We start from the raw sequence: 24,791 nt of genomic DNA, 5'->3' as shown, positions 1-24,791 counted from the left end.
TGGGAATTTCTTTCCATTAATCTGTCCAGTTGTTTCTTGAACCCCTGTAAGCTTTCAGCTTCCACAGTATTCTGCAGAAGGGTATCGCACAGCTGAAGTACGAAGGTCAGGATTTCAAAGCGACATCGATGAAAGCGTGCTACCCTGGGAGCTACCATGCTAGACTCTTAAGGGGAGAGCCTATGCAGCTCCCTGCTCCGGCACAATTACACCCATTTATCAATCTATCGTCTTTGTATATAGAGAACTGGGCTCTGTCTTTCGGAGGTGTTGTAATGATGACCTGCACTAATGACTGTAAAGCATTTAGCAGCACGGTGGCACACACCACAGTAAAAGGATATTTGCTTTTGTCAAAGCAAGGAAATGATTGTTAGATGCTTAGCATAAAAATCATTATTAGACTGCATTACTTACACCCCCCAGATCTTCAGAAATTCCCCACCAAGACCTGAGTCCCCTGCCACACGAAGGACAACCTTCCTGATTTACAGACTCTCATACTTCATTGCAAAAGCTCATACCTGTAGCTGAGCGTATTTAGGCTGAAGAATGTCCCTGACAAACAGGTAGAAGGTATTTTCTCTGCAAAGATGCCCAGCTTTCTGTTAGGATAAATCCAGTTTTTCCAATATGTGACACTGAGCCCAAAGGGTCTCTGGCAAGAATGTTGATGTTTCCAGCACAAATGAAATGTACAGAAGTCTAGACAACCATTTGTTTCTGCAAAGAAGTCTCTAAAGTCTGCCACAGGATGACAACTCACATTATTTGCTGAACTGTTGAAAAGTTACATGTATTTTTGCATTTCCTTTCAGAGGTCTATGTGCTGCAGCAAAATACACTGAGATAAGAAAAAAGCTTTTTTGGCTGTACATGTTTCAATAAAGGCATTGTTAACAATGGATACGCAGTCTTGGAGGGTACAAAATGTCAACATATTTTCAACTAAGGCTATGTTGAAACACTGCTAAAAACTGATTACAGAATCCAACTTTGTATTTCAGGGCCCTGCTCAATTTTGCAGTAATGCAACTGATGAAGAATGGAAGACCTGATGAGCCAGTCCTCTGCAAGTATCTATTATAGAAAGAAAAAAGATAATCAAGAGCCAACATTATCCTGCAAACGTACTATCCGCTGGTTTAATATTAGATATATGTAACAGTTTGTTTTCAAATCATGTGTTCATAATTTAAAAAACTGACCTACCGCTACACTAAGAAAGGTGGAAGAGCTTCAAACCCATGAATGAATCCAGAACCACCTTACAGGAGGACTACTAAAATGTTATGTTGGCTGCAGAGAGGTATACCATAACACCACCAAATTACCCTCCGCTTGAGCTGACATCTGACAGCTCTCCTGACTTTACACTGGCTCATGAGGATTCCTCCCCATCAAAACATTGAAGCAGCAGAAGAAGAGACACATCCCTTTGTCTAGTAAATACATTAGGTGTTACGTTTGCCAACTACTTTCTGTCTAATATGCTAATTCCACCAAGCCCAATTTCTGTACCGAGTAGAGAACTCGAGCATGGGATTTTGGAGTTCATCGGGTTACAGACAGAAAGATGATCAGAGAGCTTAAGAGACAGCCACCTAATTATCAACCTAAACCAACAGCCTCGCTTGAGTCATACCGGCCCCTTAAGATATCCCCTAACACATAAAAACAAGCAGGTGTAGATAAGAAAGAAGGTGCAGAGAAGAAGTGTGAACTGCAACTACCGTAACTGTTACGAAGACACAAACATTCTTCATGGTGATGACTGATCTGGCCTTGGAGAAAACTGGTTTCCAAATTTTGCTTTTGACAAGCAGCTTTTCCACATGCAGGAGACACAAGTCAGGGTTAGATAGAGAAAGACATGAAGTTACAAAGGAGACTGGAAATGGATTTGCATCACAACAGTCGGTTCAAACTGCCCAGGACTCCTGAACAGTGTGGGACTGAACAAGACCATTATGGCCACTGAGTCCAGACCCTCCACCACACCAAGCAGCCAAGAAACAGGTTAACTAACAGGACGTGTTTGTAGACTATCCACCTCAGATCTCCCGCACAGTACAGCTCACCAAGCACTCCCAAAAACTAGGACTGACAGACCACAGGAGGAGACAAGAAATGAAGAGCATCATATCCTAAGCCTCTACAGCAGCTGGGAATTTGGTAAGTAAAATTTCCAGACAATAATTATAGAAAATGGCTGGTACTCATACAACAGGCTGAGGACAAAAACCTGACAGCCCGATAAAGGGGAGAACTCCCTTCTGATCCAAACTTTGAATGCATCAGCCTGGCAAGTTACCCAAGCAATTATCATACCAGCAGTGCTTCCTCTCTTTAGCTGCAACCAACCCTGAAAGCTTGTATGGTCTTATCAATGGCAATGTTTGTATCGGCAAATACAAGCTTTGGGAATCAAGCTGGCTTCTTGCAGAAAGTAACTTGCAAAGGTCTGAGAATTAAATAAGTTTTGTTGTCAGCACATCAAAATACAGTGGCAGAAGGATATGGGCCCACCTGTACATAAGAGGCATTTGAGGAGAAAAAATGTTTTTCCTCTACCCTGTTCCACTGTAGTGTAAAGCAGAGAAGGGGCATGTGTGACCTCAAAGACAATGGGAGAAGCCCCCTCTAGGGATGTTAGATGGCCATAGTCTTATCCTCTATGTCTTTGGTGACTCTACATGTCTAGATTATATCTGGTATAAATCTGAAAATCTCCAGTTAAGGGAAAGGAAAAAAAAAAGATGTAAGCTGAAGTCCTTGTGATGCATCCATAAATAATACTGTGAAAGACAAGCAACTAAATGGAATCAAATACAGGACCAGAACAAACAAATTATGACTGTTAAAATACAGAGTAAATCAATTTAAGAATGAAAGAAATAGTGATTATGAGAAAAGGTCTGAACAGTTTAGGCATACTCGAGAAACATACTGCAGTTAATGGTCCCCAAAAGACCTCCAAATTTTCTCATTTCCAAATTATTTACAGAAAATAGAATAAAATTTCTGTAGACCTTGATCTCTAAAGACTAAATTCCAGTTACAATCTAAATTAACTTGAATGTGTAATCTGAGAAATACTGCAGATGTCTATCTGAATATTTTGTGACTTGCCCATTTCAAAACTAAAAATGCTTTGTAATGTTCATTTCTCGCCTATAAGTATTTTATGCAATTAACAAATGTCACTACATGGTCTCCAAAAGGAAAAAGTTGCAACTATTTTGTGTGAACTGCTAGACAATCTGCTATGTCACAGCAGTATGGACTGCCTTCCTGTTTCATCCCTTTGACCATCCGCCACACTAATGGCTAACCAAGCATCCATGGTTACAGATTTTATCCACAGATTTCTAGATTAACACAGAAAGAACTGTCTAAATAAAAACACAATAGGCAATCAAAAATTGCATAAGGAGCATACCTAAAGGTATATCATAATTTTACATTTCCAACAGTATAAATCTCCCAGTAGGAGAACTAATTCTCTTTACTCTTTGGCAAGGTGCAGCAGGGCATTTGATTTGCACATTTTGAGATGTAACTTCTATTGCCTGAACTTAGAGAAAATCCCGATCTTAGTCTGCAAATAACTGGCTTCGGGCTCGATTCTTCGTGGAAAGATCCCATAGCAAGGAAGCTCATCTGCCAATCCCTGCCTCCACCCCCAACCAGAAAAGGCTTACACAGGACTAGAGGATGCTACATGTCTAGGTTCCTCTTGCAGAGGAAGCTTCTTGATAGTTAACACAAGATAAGATTCGGAGCAAGCTTTGATGCTCCCAAATGAAACAGGGGAAAAAATAAGAAGGAAGATGGCTCGCAGCCCCAGTGATGCCCTATAACTAAGAGAGGGAGGGAGGTGAAGTACCTGCCAGTGCTGCTCTGTGGTTTTCTTCACTAGATTCAGAGAGTCTTCTGCATCCGACAGAGGGATTGCCCAGATCACAGAGCATATGTACTCATCCGACAGATTCTCACTACCCCTGACCTGGCAGATCATTTCTTGCACCTTATGGTATTTTAAAATCACCCTACCCACTTTGCCATCTAGTGCTGCAACGGGATTTATCCCAATCCATGCTGACACTTACCAGTGTGCTTTCTGCTGTGCATCTGTAAATGGGACAACTTAAAGTATCGCTTGTTACAGCCAGGGTACGCGCACATGAAGGGACGTTTTTCATTTGTCTCACTTGCTGATCGGACAATAGTTGGAGCTACTCCTGGCACCCGTCGGACATCCTACAATGACAGAGACTTGCTAATGCAACATGTACGTTCCCAAGCTTTTACTTAACAATCAGAGGCATTTCTACATGACAAAGAGATACTTAAATACATTATACTGCAAACAGGCAGTTTTATTTTATTCTACATTAACAAGGTATAACCTTAGTGTAACTTAACCTGTTCTTTGCACAGAGTATAACAATTATTTGAAGGTGAAACACAGTGAACTCTACTTATTAAATTCTCTCACAGTATTTATATGCACAACTAAATGAACCACATTTTGACCTCACGTATAATCACATAATCCTGGAAGAACATTCACTGGTGTATGAAACAGTTTCAGGCTTATACCACTGTAAGAGATAAGAGCACAAGCCAGAGTACCATTCTCCTCTCTATTTTAAATATGCATATGAAGTTAAAGGACAGGGAAATTAATGTTCTGAGTTAACACAAATAGGTAAAAAACAAAACAAGAAAGACTGTCTAGGTGGAGCTGGTGAATAGTTCAGCCTTAATGCATTTTGGCCACTGCCACAACGTTCCATCAAAGACGATCTTTTCCTTCTGGGACAATTAACTTCCTTAAACAATGTCAACTGCTTACTTTTATTCACTTAACCAAAGCTGGCTCACAAGCCTATTTCTGAGAGCTTGCCACTGAATAATGACTTGTTAAACTATACAGAAAAGGAAAAGGAGAAAAGACGCCATCTAAAAACATTGATGCATGTTGACAGCACACAGCAACACAGAGACAGATACTATGTAATGACTTTGCCATCAGTTTTAAGAAAGTAGATCTTTCACAGTGGCATTTATTGATGGTATGACTGTTTTAGAATGGGAGGAAATTAACTCCCATGAATGGTAAGTTCCTTCCAAATATTCACTAATTACTTTGTCATTAGGAAACAATCACTTATTATATTTTGTTTTAAGGAAATACGTTTGAATTAGTAAAGTTTCAGAAATCCATAAAAGCAAAATGTCATCTAATACTTTCTTATATACAGTTATCAGACATAATCCATTGTAACCACAGACGCTTGACAGCCAAAGTGATTGGAGTTAGAAGGTGGAAACCGGATCATATATTTTGGACCATCCTGAGAAGCTGGTAAGGAATATTGCCTCGCAGATACACTTTAGAAGAAATACACAATTCTAAATGACTGTGTCAGAAAGATACCTTACATTATACTTCAATGGCTTCAGTGAAGTCAGGACACTTATGTCAAGCATTTCTTGGTAACGCAGGGAAACCGCAAATCAAGGACAGAATTATAAAAACCATGATAAACAGTCAGCAGCTTTACTCCCCTATAAAGAATGCCCTACCATACTCACTTGTATGCCTCTAAAAACTCCATGGGTGTGTATTCTGTATTGGGCCCCACAGCTGTATAACATGGGAGCGCTGTGGTTCTCATTTTCATATCCTGCTGTATGGCTGTAAATAAAGAGGGAAATAATGGAAAAATTAAATATTTTTCAGTACTCAGCTCCACGTGACAGGTTTCGTTTCTTAAGTCAGTGACAATGTATGCAGAGTTCGCTTCTATAGCTCGGATATCCAAGTTCAAATGAAATTCACCAAAGGAAGCCTGCTCTGGCTTTGCATGGTGCTTCTCCCGCTGGCACAATGCAATGACTCCATACATACATCTAGTAGTAACCATTAAGACAATCCAGTACAAAAAAACAAAAAAAAACAAAACAAAAAAAAACCCCAAATATCATTAACTCTTATGTATTTCCACAAAGATTTTAGGTAAGAGAAAAAATCCACATAGCAGCATAACTGTGTCATGTGCACATATACACATTATTTATCAGTTGAATGTGGGGCTGACTATTGCTAATATCTTTTGGAATGAGCAAAATGCCTCAAGTTTCACATTAAGTGCAGTGGATTTTTGTCAGCACCTCATGACTCAGATATTACCAGATACTACCAAGAAAGTGATGACATTTATAAGAATAGCAGTCATGTACTCATAAACAGAGATTACAAACCAGCGTCCAAATTATTTATCCCACATATCAGCTTGCAGGATGCGCTACAAATGAACCCTTCATAAAAATCAAATTAAAAAAAAAGAACAAAAACAAAACCAGGTTATACCTTTCTTCTAGGTATAAATTTTCAAGATTCCTCATGCAGCATCATTACAATAATTTCAAAAATTTGTAACCTTTGTTGTGTTTTGGGGTGTCACAACCACATGTTTTATCTAATTGTGTTCTTCAAAAGCCTGTGTTCTCCTGTCCAGAACATTAGGAACATTGCTGTTTCTTGTTTGCAAACTTCTTAACGTCAAAACTATGTAAATAAATTTTAGGTTTTATTTTTAAATTAATATGTTACACTAGCATGTACATTGCCACATGTATTAATATACACTGGCAACGGTAAGTGTTCATGTTTTACACCACGCCAGAAATTAGAAAGCCCAGAACAAAGCCCAAGGGCACGCAGCTAGGGACAAAGATGGATACATAGGATGTTATCCCAGGCTTTGCCAAATGCTTGCAATAGCAATTTGAAGGGGTCCCTGAGGCCCAGACGCTCGTTTCACTGGTCCTTCCTTTCTCTTTACTCAAAGTTCATGTGCAGAGTAGAATTACAAGGAAGTTTTAAACCTCTTAAGTGATTTGCAGAACAGCCAGTGGAACTGGAATGCAGGAGACGTCTAAGAGGTTTGTGACCCTCGCTAAAGAGGAGGGGAGCAGTGCTTGTGAGCAGCGCTTACTGCAGCATGGGGGTTGCGTTCCTCATTACACGTCCCCACAGTGGCTTGCAGGCTGCCACCTGGCAGATGTGTTCCTTTAGATCGCTTCCCTGGCTGCTTAAAATACTAGTTTCAAATCCTGGCTCCACCCGGCTACTCAAATCAAAAGGGACACCTTTTAGGAAGGTATGCTCTCTTTATTTCAATTTTAAGTGGCAAACAGGTGATCGTAATGAAGTAAGTTATAGGGTGGCAGCAAGAAAGTATCTCTGATCTGTAGCAATATCTGTAATAATAAATAAAGGAAGATACCGTTATCTGATTTAAATGGATTAAACTCTTTTCTATGTATGTAGCGCATCAGACTAAATAGGGTGTCATCTCTGCTTAGGGCCCAGATGTGGCCTTTTGTTCCCTATCACAAGTAACAAATTACTATTTGCTCAGTTCAGGTTCCCCACCAGCAGGCAGCAAGTCCATAGATGTTAAAAAAAATGGCTGTAAAGCACCCAACCCAGGGTGATATCCATGCCGATCACAAATTAAACAGTGCACTTTAAAACAGAAATTAAATGAGAACTACCATTTGTAAGGAGGAAGTCCTGCAGTAAAAGCTACTGCCAGTATGTAACGTAGCAGCAAATCAAGGGTAAACATGAACTTCGGCATTAGTCACCCCAAGTAACCATGTAACCTCTCATTCACGCCTCTACTACCAACTTTACACATTACAATAAAAATAATACACAAAACAGATAGGAAGAATTAGATAAGAAGAATTCCCAGGACAGAAACTTTAGGAGGAAGAACAGGAATAGGCAGTGAAAGCTTATACCATAAAACACAGCCTAACTTTCCCTCCAAACTCCCGTGGTTTTCATCTTTCAGTGATAACTGGTTTTGTAATGACCAGTCAGTTCTGAAATAATTCCTCCCCAGGAATAAAAAGCAGAACAAAGTCCCTGCCTGTGCCCTAAGGAGTGGCTCTGTGAATGGGAGGTATCCTCCGGATGATCTCCATCTCAATTTTCATTGCACAGTTGGGAAGCCTTCCTCAGCCTTCAGCTTTTTTCATATTTCCTCCCAGTATTTCTAGTTATACCTCACTAAAACTGTACATACAACTGCAAAGCCTTAAAGATTAAAACCTGTTTTCTGAGCCTCTTGACCCATAACATACTAAGTACTTAACCAGCTCCCTAGGAGAGACGCTTTAATAACCAGGAACCCTAGTTCCCATTTTACATTGGGCACGTTTCCATCAGCATTGGCTGGTACTCAGCGTGGTCATATGGATGATGACAGCAAAATGGATCTGTGAGATTTCTCAGTTAAAATGCTATTTATTCACTACGAAGCACTATGGAATAATCCGACCTTCGGGGAGATAGAAAATAACAGGTGAATGTTTTTTCCAGTCAGTGGAGAAACTGGAACACTGAAGGAGGAGTTTTCACAAACCATCCCTATGCCACCGCTCTCCTGAGCTTCAACCTTCACTCTGCATCGATAGTAACCTCACTGTGAAATACAATTTTTTTTTTCTTGCAGCATCTTTACTCAATGCATCGTGATGTATGCCACAAAAAGTATGCCACGGTTCGCACCACTGGCTTGTTTCATATTGCTGCAATTTATAAACTAATATAAAAGCACTGATAGAAGAACGGATCTAAGTCTCCTAAATACATTACTGAAACTCAAACACCTGCTTTATTGCATACAACAGATGATGATCAGATGCAATGCCACATACATGAGTAATACAAGTATTACTTAAATTTAATTTAAGATGAATTTTACCTGCAGTACATTAACTAAATGGAAGTCTTAAGAGGACAGGAGATTCTTTAACTTTCACCTTTTCTAGTCAAGCACTCTGTGTTTACCTAGGCAAAGAGACAATGCCTTATCATAGTCACACAATCATTTAGGTTGGAAAAGACCTTTAAGATCATCAAGTCCAACCGTTAACCTGGCACTGCCAAGTCCATCACTAAATCGTGTCCCTACGTGCCACATCTACACGTCTTTCAAATACCTCCAGGGATGGTGACTCAACCACTTCCCTAGGGTTACACTTAGGCCACCAAACCCACCAGCATAACAATGAAAATTTGTCCTAAGAGCCTCTGAGGACTAGACAACAGCCTAGATCTCCACCAAAGCACTGCAATGTGTACACTGTACACCCCAGGTCTGCTAATAATATTTGCATTATAAATTAGAAAGAAGATGCATTAGAGATTGTCCTGCCCTGTTCAGATGAACAGCGATAATCCAGGGTAGGTAAACACTGATACTTTGGGAGTGACAGGCTTCTGGGACCAGGAGCCACGTGTTCTCTCCCAGCAGGATGGGCTGCTCAGGCAACACCACAGCAGCCTGGAGACCTGCCAAGGGAGCTGCTCGCTGCCCTGCTGCAAGTGCACTCAGCGCACGGCTGAGAGCGCTGCCAAAGCTGCTACGCTGCGTCTTCCCCGGCTCCACGGGCTGAGCAGCCCCCAGCAGAAATTCAGCTAAGGCCAGGGGGCTAATCAGGGGGAGAACAGTTGAATTAATCAAAGAAGAAGAAGAAAAAAATTTTTTTTAAATCCCCAGTAAGGCCCAGAGTTACAGTTTGGAGAGACACTAGAGCAACTCCTCCCTCCACAAGTTCTAAAAGGAGTCAAAACTAAGCAAGACTTGATGCAGCCAAACGGGCCTGCCAGGATCCAACAGACATTTTTGTTCGAGCACAGACGGAAGGATTTGGCCTCACAGCCTGGTTCTGCCTTTACTTGTAAATATACGACTCCCTTTAACTTCGACGGGAACTACACAAAGGCAGAACCAGATGATAAATATTTAGAATTCAAGTTAGTTCGTGAAAAAAAAGGACCTGGTGTATTTTTTTCCTGTGGTTCTAGGCAGTCAGAAACAGACCTGGAAACACAGCCATAAAATGTAACTCTAGGTAACTGGGAATGTAAAGCACCGAGCAAGAGCTCGGTGTGTGTTGCAGGAGTATTTAGAAGTGCTTGCGTTTACCATTAGCCCGGCAAATCCTTAGCACTCGGAGAGTAGCTCTTTTAAAATGATTAATCACAAAGTTGAACAGATTGTACAAAGATTCATAAAAATGAAGGTTTTACCGATGAGAATGTGTGATGGAAAACAGAGCAGCTTTAGAGAGTTGTATCAATCTAAGTGGTTATAAAAAAAACTCATAAAAGATGTCATTCTAATCTGAAAATTTTAAAAAATAATCAAGCTGCAATTTCTCTCTCACACCATTTTTACTTTGTTAACTGAAATTGTCTGTCTAATGTATAAAGCAGTTACAACTTAATCTGAAGAGTTAAGCTTTTTATTATTATTTCGTAAACCAAAAAAGGGAAGCTTTAGGGCATACTGAGGAGAGCTAGAAAATTTCAGACGAAATGTGAATACACGTTGATTCATGAGATTCAGACTTGGAAGAATAAAAAAAGCCAGAAAGCAAGATTACATAAAACAGGCACCACATTAAGCCTCAATTTAATTGTGTTTCAATGCAGGAACAGGAATTTTAGGGTTTAGAAACAGAGCCAAAAATGAGGCAAAGTGAGGGTGTGGGCTAGTCCCGTTGATAACAGAACATAAAGGAAGAGAAGTAGAGTTAATTCCCTCTGCTAAGATATTTACCATCCTAGCACCCTGGGAAAAATATGTATGGAGACAGCAAAAAGATTCTGATTAGTTATATAGAAGATCATGTTTCTGCCTGTTTTTTGTCTAATACTGTAACGGAGGGTGGAGTATAAAGCTGCATTTTTATCTGCACTTTCCAAGGCAAAGGAATATTAAAAAATGTGATTTCACAGATTACAGCCCTTCTGCCATCTTCAATGAGAAAACCAGCTGGCTGATGAAAGGAAGGCACTGGAGATTCAGGGGACCCCAGTCTCTCCGACTTCAACAGTCTTTGTTTGGTTTGGGTTTTTTTTACCACTGACCCGAGTGGAATCAGGATTTCACCCAACACTTCCCTTCAGCATGAGACCCTCAGCTATCAGTGGGAAAGGGGAAATTCAGGATTAGAGACAATAGGTCATTGTCCATTTCTAATTCATCTTGATTGCAGAACTGAACCCAAGTAGGAAGTTCTGCACCTCCAGATTTTACTACCGCCACCACCAAAGCTAAACAGAAAAACCTTTACAATTCACTCCTAGACAAATAAGTTTTCACTGTCTTGTTTTAGATGCAATTTTAATAGCGTTTCACAGAGATGATACCTAATTCTCCTTTCAGTGAGCCAGAGCAAACAGCAACAAATACAAATTTCCACAGAACACACTATTTAACACCCAAGCAAAACCAAAAGGGAAAAAAACAAATTTTGTCTGGTTATAGACTATATTTCAGATGACTACTGGAAATATGGATCAAAAATTTTTACTTAAGCAGCTGAAGAGACAACTATGCAGTATTTCTGTCAAGTCTTGCTGTTGGGTATGCAGCTACACTTCTTGCCTACAGTGCCATATCATTTCCTGCTTGCTATAAGTTATATCTGTGTCACTTCCATACAGAACTCATCAAAATATCAGGGAGGGGTTTATAGTCATGAGGTCCACCTCTACAATGACACTATGAAGGGAAGCAGTATTTTCCACATTGGACAAATAAGAAAGCAACACAAAAATATCAAAGACAGAAGCTGAAGGGGAAGGTGTCCACTGATGTAGGACGCTCATTTTGAGATGTCTGGGACACAAGTTCTCAGGGTAATAAACAAAGGACCCACTGACTTTCCTGCAAGAGTATAAATCTGATCTCAGCTGCTCCAAACAAGATACCACAAAATGAGGAACAAACCATCTGCAAATAGTCTGAAGAGATAAAATCCAGCCCCACAGTGATGTTCACTGACTTTAAGCACGAAGCTTTCCTTTCAGATCCCTGAGGCTGCCAGTTTGTGTGACAGCTCTCGCAGACAAGCCAGCCCTCCCTCTTGTCTACCCAGAGTTCAGAAGGTGACAGAGCAGTTGTGGACAAACAGGCAACACATAATCAACACACGAGCTCCCAAGGCACTGTTCTTCCCTCACACGAGTTACAAGCACAGCTTGGGCATTCAGAGCCTAAGTGACAATCTACAACACAGACTCAGTTCACTTGGACTATGTGGTAGCTGTAGTGGGTTTGCCAGGGATGACAACTTGCAGACAGAAGATCAATTTGGGCCATCAGACCTCCTTTGGTTTGCCAGCAAGTAAAAACACCTAGAATCCATGACTGCAGCCTTTTCTATCTGCTTCCCCGTTTACACCTCTCTCCCCTTCCCCTGCCAGGCTATCACGCTGTTGTACTCTGCCAGAGGACAACATCTCTGTACACCTTGTGTGTCTTTCTCTACCACGTAGCACTGGCTGGCCAGGGACTCCACACCCTTTGCTGCGCACCTCTGCTCGTCGCTGAGGCCGTGCCTTCTGCAGTTCCCTAACGCTTACACCTACTGAAAGCACTCAAAGACCAAAAGCCACTGAGACAAAGAAAATTCTTGCCCTCAATTCCAATATCCGACATTGAAATACCTGGGAAGGAAAAAAACATTCAGGAAAAAAAAAATCTTCCAAGGCCTTAAAGCCATAGGCTGAAGCAGGCTCTGAGAAGATAAAATAATTCAATAGTTGAGCTGCCAGGCTCCTGCTTCAGGTCACACACAAACAGGACTGTTGGTAAGCCTGCAGCCCGACAGGAATGGGTATCACAATGAGCGAAAAGGACACGGCTTCGGCCACCTGACAGTATCCCTTGCCAGATTTCAAACTTTTAATCTGGAGTGAGGCGATTCTGGAGCTGGTCAGTCAAATACTGGCAAGAATGTAAACAGCTAAAACCAGAACGCTCTTGGCTAAACTGCTAGATAACTTCAGCGCAGAAGCGGCTAACTACCTCTACCTGAACTGCGTGGCAACAGCTTCATTCCAGCACATTAAACTTATGCTGAACACGAACCCAGAAAGCACGCTGCTGAACTGATCCACTGTCAAGTGAAATGCATGTGACCCGTAAGTTTTATATAACTGTAGAGTCCTTTATTTGCAAAACTTAGCGGTAATGTTTTCTTCCTTCTTGTAACATGCAAAAGTCTTATTGAAGCCAGGAAGAAGTGCTAGGGAGAACTCAAGGCAAGGAGCTAAACAAGGACTGTCATCGTTGGACAGAATCTAGAAGCTCCATATTTCAACAGAAAGATTGCTTCCAAAATTCTTAAATTCCAACTACAAGATTGAGAAAAGTATCTGAAATACTAAACGCCTGGAAATCACTTATGAACAGTTCATACATTTTAAAGATGTAAATCTTGGGAAGAATACCTTATGTTCATGGCAACTGAGATTGGAGGTACTGTGTATTGTAACTCTCAGCCAGAAAAGACAGATAACTATTTTGGCTCGTATTACCAGTGATGAGGCTATGTCTAGCACTGATTTTCCACAGATTCTACAATCTTGGCCTATACCAAAACTTTCAGCTTTGTTTTACCATAGATCATTCATCTTGATTTCTCCCCCCCGCCCCCTTGCATGCATCCTAGGTCACATAGTTTACACTGCTAACAGTCTGACTCCTGGACAAGTAAGAAGCCATTTATTTTGTTCAGTACTCCTTTAATATTTCTATTGTGTCTTTTTTATTTATTTATTTTTTTTATTTTACTGAGTTCCCCAAAGAATAACCTCTTCCTTGCTTTAATAACTTGGACCTCAGTCAAGGTTGATGAGTTTCTCCATTTTGCAGGATATTTTCTTCAGAAGAGACAAAACAGTGTCTAATATTGCAATGACTGATCTTTAAAGGGTACAGTTGAAAGAGGAAATAAAAAAGACTTATAAAAAAACAAGAGTAGGAAATAACCTTTAAAAAGAAAGGATTGGCAGCAAAGACACTGATCGGTACACAACGGTAGGCTCTGGGGATCTTCTCTAACCACGAGAGCTCCTCGACAGATCTCTTCAGGCTCAATTCTGTTGTTCATGTCAATACCGGCAATTTGCGATGCTACTGTCTGTTCCCTCCAGCCTTCACAGGCCACTTGTGAATGAGCTGGAAGCAGCCCCACAGTATTTTTTCCTCCACCACTCTACAGCACTGGACACAAAGTCTGTCTTGGACAAGGTTTTCACATTTATGGACAAGGACATGGCGGCATAGATGGATGCGGGCTTTCCTAGGCTTCCATGTGGGCTTTTCTAGGCTTCCACCATCCGCTTGAGGAGGCTGCACATGCTTCGAGAGAACTTCTCCAAGACAGCCAGTGCTACCTACCTCGGGCAGGGGACCTCTCATTGCCACTTAGCTGCCCACAGCAGAGCCGGCAACCTTTGGCTTCGCCTCGGCCAAGGCCAAAAGGTGGCTCTTTTGCTCACGGCGGCACTCATCGGTGACACGAGGCACAGCAGCGCCAGCCTATCCCCGCCGGCCTTACAGGACAGCGGGCGCGGCGGGGACCGGGGCACCGGCGGCTCCGCGCCACCTCCCCGGTTCCTCTCACTTTGCCCCGGCCCCGGCCGGCAGAGCGGGAGGCCGGGGGCCGCGGGGGCGATGCCCCTCGGGCCGGGGCAGCGGGGGCCGGGGCAGCGGGGGCCGGGGCAGCGGGGGCCGGGGCAGCGGGGGCCGGGGCAGCGGGGGCCGGGGCAGCGGGGGCCGGGGCCGGGCAGCGCCGCCCCCCCAGCGGCCGCCACCCCGGCGGGGCCCCGCGGCGCCTCGGGGCCTTCCTGCCCGCCCAGCGGCAGGAAGCCCCGCGGGGGAGGCGGGCCGGAGCCTCTTCCCGGCAGGTGGGAGGGCGACAATGGCCGGGAGGAAGGAAGCCGGGAGGCGGCAGGGCCGGGACACAGGACGCAGGGCCTGGCGAAGGGAGGGAAAGGGAAGAGGGATGGTGGGAAGGGGCGACAGCTCGAGGAGCGGAGCGCGGAGGGGCCGCAGCTGCCCCGGCCCCTCGCACTGGGCCCGGCACTGCGGGGGCTCACAGGCCGCGGGGCCGCCGTCGAGCTGGGCGGTGGCTGTCCGTGCTGGGGAGCGGGTGCCAGTGGTGAACTAGGGGGGAAAGTCTGCACGGTACTGCAGCTACACCGGGGCGAAAGGTGAAGTAAATAAAAAAGGATAAAGCACCTTACCTCTTCAGTGTGGAGCCCAAGTTCATTTGGTTCCATGTCATGCATTCAAGCTGTGAGGTCATTTGGTACAAATTGTCACTGTTGGGAAAATGCGGAGAATTAGAACTAAAATGACAGCCGTCAAAGAAAAAACAATACATCAAGGCAGCAATATTTTCCTTCGTTATGGTTTTTCAATATATAACAGCAGAAAGTCGATTTATTTTATATAACCCCTTTTACCGACGTATTATCAATTTTTAAAACAGCAAAAGGAAACGAAAGAAAATAATGGCTATGGGCTGAAAAGTCTCTTTGCATCTGCAAGCCCGTCCATTTGTAAATAGCTGGAAGTGGAGGCGTAAAACTCTTTCCTTACAGAAAAGCAATATCCGATATTGACACACTGAAATTAATGAAACGAATATAGGCACCCCGGCGGGCTAACGAAGCAGATTATTTGTTTTTTTAAAAAGCAAATCTGTTAGCTGTTCTAACCAGGAGTATGAGAGACCACGTGGTTAATGGAGTGAAACAGCTATCGTGACTCGTGATGGATGTTACTACATAGAGGGGCTTGACAAGCAGGAGAAAAATGGAGTGGCCGCGCGATAAGCGCAGCTCCCCGCGGGAACACGCTCCCGCCCCGCCGGCACACACCGCGCCGGGCGGCCAAGGCAGCAGCGCGGCCGCGTAGCGCCGGCCACGGGCCCCGCCGAGCCCGGCCGAACCGCGCCGAGCCCCGCCCGGCCGGCCCCCCCCAAGGGCCGAGGGCTGCCCGCGGAGCCGGCGAGGTCGAGCAGGCGCCCCGGGCCGAGCCGCGGGGCTCCCGGGGCGCAGCTCCCCGCCGCCGCGCAGGCTCGGCCCGGCGGGGGGGGAAGGAGGCGGGAGCCCCCGGGGCTTTCAGCCGCGCTCCGTGATTGATGCCCGGGAACAGCCGCTCACAATAAGCGCGAGTCTCCCCGTTGATTAATTGCACCTAAATTCGCTGGACTTATGCGGTGAATTTATATCGTTCTGTTATTAAAGAGGGTATTTTTTTGTTCTTATTCGTTTTCTTCGTGGCAGGTAGAAGAGACCTAAAAAAGTCAGATTCCAGTGGGAAGCTTTTGCATATAAAACCAAATTAAGTGACTTCAATCTCGAAGTATGCGTAATATCATTTGTCAGTATCACTGGACACTATTATTCATTAGTGTGTCTGAAGTGCTATTATGCTACTACAATGTCCTGCATATCAGCTCAGGAATTGTTAAACTCTCCCGCAGTTTCCCCATTCGCAACAGCAGTCCGTGCTGGTCTGTGCCAACTACGTTTTGCAATTCCACGAATTCTTCCTGTAATGCTGCTGTAATTAATTCCTCCAGGACCCTGATTTTTATTAGAAGTGCCCGCCCGATGCATTTACAGCAGGAGATTTCCCTTTAACTTTCTTTCGCTTGACAGTTCATTTATAAGAGCCTCCCCCACAATATCCACTTTTCCCCCTCCTTTGCTTTTTCATAAAGCAATACACTCATTCATCTTGTCACTAGCTCGCAGCCACTGTACCGCCTGCCGCCGGTGGGTGACAGCGTCCCAGACCAGCCGCCCCGAGCCCGGGCCGGTGCCCAGCGGCGCGGTGCAGCTCCCCGTCCGCACCTCCTGCTGCCCGCCCCGGCACGCAGCGCTGCGCTCCCGGGGCTGCGGCTCCCGCAGCGGCGGAGCCCGGGCCGGCCCCAGCCTCGGAGGGAGCCGGCGGGGGCTCGGCCGGGCTGCGCGTCCTCCGAGGCGCTGCGAGCGGGGGCGAGAGGAGCCGCTCCGGCCGCTCAGTCCCGCTTGGCCGCGGCCGGGGCCTCTGGCTCAAGCGGCCACGCGGCCCTCGCACCCCCCTCGCCCTCCCGCTGCGGTTGCGGCGGGGCAGGAGCGGGGGCAGGCAGTGCGGGGGGGAGAGGGCGCCGGCCGCGGCACCCCACGCCAGCCCGGCTCGGCACCCCACGCCAGCCCGGGCTGCGACCCCACGCCAGCCCGGCTATGACCCCACGCCAGCCCGGCTCAGATCAACGCCAGCCCGGGCTCAGCACCCCAAAAGCACCCCACGCCAGCCCGGCTCAGGTCCAGGCCAGCCCAGGCTCAGCACCCCAAAAGCACCCCAAACCAGCCCGGCTCGGCACCCCACGCCAGCCCGGCTCAGACCCACGCGAGCCCGGGACGGAGCCGAGCAGGGCGCGTTGCAGCGGCGCGACGTGGGGGGACGGAGCCGTTTGACTCGCGGCCCCGGGAGCGGACTCCCGCGGGATGCGCTGCGGCCCCTCGGCACGCCCGGGCGGGCTATGCCCCTGCCCTGGGAGGGCACCCCCACCCCCCTCCGAAGGGTTGCAGAGGGGGTGCGCGTGATCCCTGCCGCCGGCAGCGGCCAAGAGCAGAAGCAGGAGAAGCACCTTTCCTGCGGAGGTGCTGAGCCCGGGGCCCTGCGGCTTGTACCTCGGGAAGCGGTGCTGCCCGGGCTGTGCCAAGCCGTGCTGAGGCGGCCCTGGGACGGCGGCAGGTGGGCCCCGGTAAAAGCAGAGTCAGGCACGTTTGCCCGGGGGCCGTCGGGCACCGACGCAGGCTTAAACATCTCGCATCTGACAAGTGACAGAGAACAGGGCATCCCTAACTCCGTTTACACCTCGCCACGGTCGACTATTGACAGTACCGTCCGATGATCTCATGGAATTAACAGCTCCTCTCCAAATCTCGGCTTTGGATGAGGTTTGAATGATTAGAAGGAGAGCGGGGTCTCCGGGGATATGCCTGCACCGATTCCAATCTGAATCCTTGGCCCTCCAAACGGCCACAAAGACGACGCTAAAAATAACTTATTTTCATTACAGAGATGCTTTTAAAGAGAAACGAGAGGAAGGGGGGGGGGAACGTTCCTACAACGGGGATTAATGTAAGTTGGAGTGGAATAAAAGGAAGTCAACGCTGAGCAAAAAGGGAACTTAAAAGGAAACCAGTAGTAGATCATATAGAGTTTGTTTTGGCCTGCATTGCAGTATTGCCGAGTTCTTGACCTCTGCACAGAAAGAGCTATAATCTGAACCAAGACTCCTCCACTTTTAAAGTCTTTGTAAGTGTGACTCACAGTAAATTTTCAACATCGAGCATGTTTACTACATTAAACAGCGCGAGGTAGAAAAGTTCACATCACCATTTTAATGGACCCACAAATGCTAGTCATCTAGTGCACACTTGCAATCTGTGCGGGTTTGTCATCCATGTCCAGCTATCAACAACAGGCGCAGTACTCCTTGGCAGAGGAACGGGCTGCGCTATAAACACAGCGAGTAGTTGCCGAGGCGAGAGATTTCCGAGATACTTTTGCTTCCAGTGTAAGAATTACGATCTTTTAGCCATTTCTTCCAAGCTGTTGCCTTCCCGACGGCTTTGCCGTGGCCCGGGAGAGAAGGCACGGCAGCTGCGCGCTGCATCGGGGCGGCACCGCCGGGGTGGGCGCAGTCCCTTGCGCGCCCCGCGCAGCGGCCGCCCATGGGCGCAGGGAGGCGCGCAGCGGGCACGGGCACGGCGGCGGGCAGCCTCACCGCCCCATCCCTGCCGATGAGGCAACCGAGCCACCGGTCGTCAAAGCACAGCCGGCAAACTCCACCTGAGCCGCGAAAAGCAAAACAAACCTTCGCAAAGGAGATGCGGAATAAATACGGTCTTAAAAAAAAAAAAAAAAAAAAAAGTAACGATTTCGCCATATCAATATAAATATGGATAAAGACAGTGCGGTCGGTTTCCAGGCCGTTGGGGATGCGGCTAATGAGTCATGTCCGTTTCTGTACCGTAACTGCTCATCCACCGCCGTGACAACACTTTCTAGGAAGCACACTTGTGTAGCGGGAACCCCGGTGTTCCCAGGTGCTGTGGAAGGTGTGCGGGGGGACAGGGGAGGCCGTACCGAGCCCACCCACCCGTTCAGGCTTAGATGCAGGCACAGGCTTTGCACAGCTGCCCTCGACGTGGAACAAGTTCTGCCCTGATTTACACCCCCGCACATCAGTACGGGCTCGCGTGAGGTTTAAGGGCTTAAACCCTGATCCCACCGCAGCAGGCAGTAAACCTCCCAGGGAGCGGAGCGGTATCAGGGCTCGGCTCGGGGAGAAACAGGCTCCGCAGCGCTGCCCGTGCGCGCCGGGCTCCACGCCCCGGAGCTGGGCGGGAGGTGGCGGCGGCGGGGCGATGCCAGGCTGGGTTCACCCACACACACACTCCCGGGGCACCTGGAGGTGGGAGCTCTCGGCAGAAGCAGCGGCTTCCGACGGGGATCGCACCTCCCCAGCCCGGGTCGCACCGCTCACCGCACAAACGGGCAGGGCCGGCGCGGGAGGGGGCGCCCGCAGTGCCCCCGCCTCCTCCGGCGGCCCCGGCAGGGCGGCAGGGGCGAGCCCCGCGGGCTGCGGGGCTGGGGAGAGCGGTGGCTCCGAGCTGCACTCCCCTAGCCTCCCTACACACCGTATTTATAGATTTCCCTACGAGGCGAGCAATCTCTGTCACTTCAGCACAGGAGTTCGCCCCGCCAATTATTCTGCGAGCTAATCTCTCTGGATAGGCTTCTTTCCTTCCTTCATTACCTCATTCCCTCCTTCCCTTGACGTCAACTCACGTTCATTAGCAAAGTGGCTTCTGGAAGTGACAGAATTTTGTTGTCCCACGTCCAGTGTTGATTAATCAGAGATGATATAACTGGCCTACGAGAGGAGCCGCTCACAGCTTCCTTCGCGCAGGCATATTGTTTTGTATGCGAGAGTTACTTAGCAACTCCAAGATATGGGAGAGGCTCCAAGTTCACAAAAAGTTGAGGAATAAATTTTGGGGAACTTCTTTGCTCACTAAAGACGTTGTAAAACTGCAAGAGACACGCCCGGCCTCCATGCCAGACCAAAGAAAATGGGAAGCCGTGCTTGCCATGGACCTGTCTGTTGGCAAAGAGCGTTTGTGCTTCCAACAAAGCTCCAGATGCACCTTTCTCCCGGCACGGAAATCCGATAGGTTTATTGTCCCGTTTTCAATAAATAACCTCCTTGCAGGCCAGTCCCTGTCGCTCCTGGGAGCCATTGGAAGGGCAAAACAAAGCCCCTGGACGGAGTTGAGTTTTCATTGCCTGTACCATGCTCTGCCCATCGTGCTGCGCACCGCTGAGCACTCCTGCACCTTCCCGGCCTCGGAGAAGAGCGGCTGGGGAGATCACCAGCACCGGGTGCAGGGAGAAGGCACAGGGGCAGGGGCCAACCGGTGCACTTTGCAGGTTGGATCCTGCAGCCGGGGTGGACGCCCTGCGCTCCGCAGCCTGAGCCGGGGCGGAAGGGATGGGTGTGGTGTGGGGGTGCTGGGGACGGGCAGCGAGGGATGCTCTGGAGCGGGGTTTGGGGCAGGCTCTGCTGGTGGAGCCCCATAGCTGGGCTCTGCTGGCAGCCGTGGGCACCTGTCCCTGGCGTGGATGAGGGAAAATCCCAAACCCTTCGCACCAGAGGGTTCCAGGACTGGTATGTGCCAGGGAGGCCGGGCAGTCTGGCTCCTGCTTCCCAAAGGTGACCAGCACCTGCAGCCAGGGAGCACCTCCCCCAAGTTTATACAACTAGGCCCGGGGCAGAGGGTGCAGAATCTTTTCTGGTTTTGTGGTGGTTTTTTTTTTTTTGTTGGGTGGGTGGATTGCGCTTTTTGGTTTGGTTTTTTTTGTTGTTGTTGTTTGTTTGGGGTTTTCCTACGTGTGAATCTATTTTTCTTTTGAAAAAGGAAAAAATATCTGTTTCCTTGCAGAAAGGAGAAAGCTGAACGGCATGCGGGGGAGAGACCGAGCAACAACCCGCGCAAAAGGAGGCCAGGCAGAGCTCCCTGCCGGCAGAGGTACCTGTTGTAGGGGTTCCGCAGGAGCAGGGCCTGACTGCCCGTGCAGCTGTCAGTGGGGGTGTGACAACCATACACCGGGGGTGGCACCGAGTACTGCTGGTCCCCTGCGGAGAAAGTGGCAAAGAGTTAGCCCCTGTGGCCACCGGCTGGTCCCGCGCCCTGTGCTGCGAGGGGGCTGCAGGGTCCCGGGTCCCAGAGTTTCGGCAGCTCCAGCCCCGTGCCAGGCTTGCCGGGGCAGGGAAGGCGCAGTGGCACGACTCCGGAGTCATTCCAGATTGCCACCAGCGCCCTTTGGGACGGGCCCGCGGAGGCTGCAGTTACCTAGGGAGGGCTGCTGGCTGATGGGGTCCTCGTGTTTGAAGGAGTGGTTTGTAAACTGCGCGGCGTGGTGAGACGGCGTGTGGCCGTAGCTCGGGGTCCCGTCAAACGCCACGGTGCCATAACCTGCCGGAGAGACCACAGCGGGGTTAGGAGGTGCCACCAGCTTCCCACCAAGCCCCTTCGAGCAGGCGACAGGAGCCGCAGGTCCCCACCGCCATGCACCCACGGCACCGCAATACTTCGCACTTATCGCACCAGGTGGATCTGCCCCCGCTGCTGCTGCCCACGGCGAGGGAAAACCCACGGCCAGGCTGTGCCCCTTCCGTGGCTCCCCCCCCCGCCCTCCCCCGCACAGGCACCTCGTAGGGCTGCGGGCACGGGGCGGGGGGAGCCCCCTGGGACTCCCCCGGGCAGCGCCGGGCCGGGCAGCCCGCTCCGAGGGGCGGACAGTCGGAAGTCTCATTCGTGTTTAAAAAGAACAGATCGGCTTCGGTAATAAAAAGGATGTTTTCATTAATTGTTGTTCATATTAAAGAGGAAGATTCCCATCTGCTCAGCGTACTCCTCTGCCGTTTCCAATTTAGAAGTTACCCTTTAATCTTTCCTTTTTTTTTTTTTTTTTTTTTTTTTTTTAAGAGCCGCTTTCTGAAGAGTCTGCAATAAAGAGGCGGAATGTTACATGCAAAAATAAAAACTCCTCCTTTCAGCGAAAACTGCTCTCCAAAATAATAAACAGGCTATTTTGTTTCCTACATCGAGCAGATTCAGATGGAAAGAGACCACCTCTGCTGACCCCGGGCCGCCACGAAATCGTAAATCAGGTGCTTGGACACCAACTTTCATTAATGACTTGGAGCTGGCTAAACAACTTCAGCTAAAAAAGTAATTACAAAGTAATATTATCTCAGAGGCTTCTCGGCTCATCAGCATTTACCCCGAGAACCAAGCTGCTCCGAGAGCCACTCTTCCAAAAAACCAAAACAAAAGTCCGACGCGGGCTGGGAAAAGAAACCCAAGGGGCGACGAGCACCCCCTCCCTCACCCCCCCTCTCTCTTAACCCGCTTATTCCAGCACGGGCACCCCCCACCCCCCCCTCCCCAGTCCCGTCTGGATGGGGCGTGTAGCCGGGGGGGGATTTTGTTAGTCGAGGGGGAGCACTCGGGGCTGTTTGCAGGCTCCTTTCAGTTCCCTTCGGTGCCAGGTCTCTGCTTCACCCCCGCCGGTCGGTAATTACGGGGGGGGGGGGGGGATGTTCAGAGAGGACAGAGGGGGGGCAGCAAAGGGATCCGATTGTTGCTTCTCTATTTTATTCTCTCGGCAGACAGCCTGGATCCAGGGACATTACAGGACTTAATTAACAACCTACGGGGTTGCGCGGGAGAAATGAAGCGAGCTACGGGGAGGGAAAAAAGTAATCCAGAAGACTTTGAAACCTTCACCTTCGCGATGATTTTAAGCTGGCCCTGAGACTGCCGGGGCTGGACTGGCTTGTCCCCGGCCAAGTCCCTCTCACATCCCCCTCGTCCTAGGAGCAGAGCTCCTTTCCCAGCGATGGGAGCAGCGTTGACAGGCCGGTACCTTACGGGCTCCCATCCCACAGCTGTTTCTCGCTCCTTATCTCCTCCCTTAGCCCTCAGGGTAGAGGATCAACCTTCAACTCCCTTTTCCCCCATTTCCCTCTGCCTCATTTTTTAACTTGCAGAAAACAGACACTTTCTACGTTGCTTCTGGCCCGGCGCAGACTTGCGGTGACCTTCAAAACGCAGCTCGGAGCAGAACGAGGTTTTGGCCACATTTTCCGGTGTTGCCTGACCCAAAGCTTCAGGAATGTGATAAGAAAGTTGAGTTCTGAACCGAGCTGCCGATAGCGAGGTCTCTTTAATTAGGGCGTTATCAGAGCCAGGCCTGATTAAAATGTGCTGAAAATAATTGAAAGTTGTACATCTGCTGGAGAATGGGACGTGCTGGGGGCATCAAGTTGTTGGAGGAGCCCAGCTGGATGAAAGAGACAAGCGAGGGAGAAGAAAATTGGGCTGAGGTTTCAAAGCCTTAGTTTCCTAACCCCCACCCCATCCCAAACTTGGTAGAAATGTCATCGCAGAGCCAAGGTAGTGTCTTTCCCACGGTCGGAGGAACGGGCTAAAAAAAAAAAAGAAATAGCAGTTCAACCTTGAGAAGAGCCAAAGCAAGAACATTTTATCCATCCACGAAAAAGAAAAAAAAAAAAGTGCAAACAAACACCCTTTGCCGAATTCCTTCTTGCCGAAGGAGCCCGCTGCGTGTCGCCGAAAATAGTTGTGGCTAAGGCAGCGCTGCCCGGGCGGGGAGGAAGCCCCGAGCTGAAGGCCACCCCCGTCCGCGGCCAGCCCGCTCGGCCCGGCGGAGCACGGCAGCCAGCCGGGCCACCGGCCCCGCTCCCCGCCGCCGCCTTCCCCGGGCTCCGGCAGGGCGGCGGGCCGGCCGAGGGCGGCCGGGGCGGTGTGAGGCCGCCGGGCACAGGTGTGTGCGCAGGGCTGGCGGGGCCGCAGCCGAGCAGGGCCCGCACGGCGTCGCAGCCCCACTGCAGCCCGGGCCGGGCTCCGCGGCTCGGTGCGATACCGGCTCCGTGCCCCTTTGCGGCGGCTACACGGGGACGGCAGGGTGGCGCGGCTGCTCTGCCTCCCGCCCGGCCGCTCACCCACCCAGGGCTGCGTCCATCTCCCTCACTCTCCTCTCCACCTTCTCCTCGCTCTTTCGGCCCAGCTGCCAGTCCTCTCCCACGCATAACCCCCTTCCAGATGCCCTCGCAGAACCCCCTGGCCCGGCACGGCCTGTCTGTGCGAGGCCGCCCCCGCCGCTGGGAGCCTGGGGCTGCCCGGGGCGCGCAGCGGGTGCGGGGCCTCGCCGACCCCGAGCCCCAGGGACGCGCCGGTCCTTCCTAGGGCACGGCCCCGTGCCCCGCTCCGCAGCGTCCGACGTTAGAGCCCGGCGCCGGGGGCCGAAGCAGCGGGGCGGTGGCACCGGGACCGCGGCCCGGCGCTGCCCGGGGGAGGCCCGTGCGCGGCCGCGCTGCTGAACCGCCGCTTCCCCTCCGCCGCCGCCGTCTCCCCTCTCGGCAAACCTCGCCCCGGGCCGCCTCGCCGGCCTCGGGGCACCCCTCGGCGGCTAGCACAGAGCCCGCCCGGCCGGCCTGGGCCGCCGCTCTGGCCCCTCGCCCTGCCTCCCTTCGCCGGCCGCCACAGAGCCGGGGCCGCCGGCCCCAGCCCCTCCCTGTGGGCAGGGGGCTGCCCTCCGCGCCGCACAGCAGCCCGAGCCGCGGGCAGGGCGCCGACGACCCCGCACCAAAAGCGGCGAGACCCCGGCGAGCCGTTCCGCTCGGGCCGAGCCACGCCACCCTCTGCCGCTGCCCTGTCCCCCGAGTCTCGGGGCCGCGACGGCCCGACTCCCCCTCGGCCAGACACCCCCGGCGCCTCGGAGTGCGGGGCAGGCGCCCGGCAG

General features: G+C 49.5%; 1 protein-coding gene across 1 annotated transcript in view; it reads right to left on the bottom strand.

The window, feature by feature from the left end:
- The window catches only part of WT1 (WT1 transcription factor), a 36,036-nt gene that overhangs the window by 9,990 nt on the left and 1,255 nt on the right, over positions 1–24,791 (bottom strand). The window contains exons 2-6 of the mRNA XM_040609748.1: positions 21,314–21,436; positions 20,994–21,096; positions 15,137–15,214; positions 5,605–5,707; positions 4,113–4,263 (exon numbers count right to left, since the gene is read on the bottom strand). Coding sequence (XP_040465682.1) covers positions 4,113–4,263; positions 5,605–5,707; positions 15,137–15,214; positions 20,994–21,096; positions 21,314–21,436 — 558 coding nt within the window. The remainder of the gene's footprint in view (positions 1–4,112; positions 4,264–5,604; positions 5,708–15,136; positions 15,215–20,993; positions 21,097–21,313; positions 21,437–24,791) is intronic.

Source organism: Falco naumanni, chromosome 10, assembly GCF_017639655.2.
Source record: "Falco naumanni isolate bFalNau1 chromosome 10, bFalNau1.pat, whole genome shotgun sequence".
Classification (NCBI taxonomy): Eukaryota; Metazoa; Chordata; class Aves; order Falconiformes; family Falconidae; genus Falco; species Falco naumanni.
Note: the sequence above shows the minus strand (reverse complement) of the source record. Positions and strands in the feature narration are given on the sequence as shown.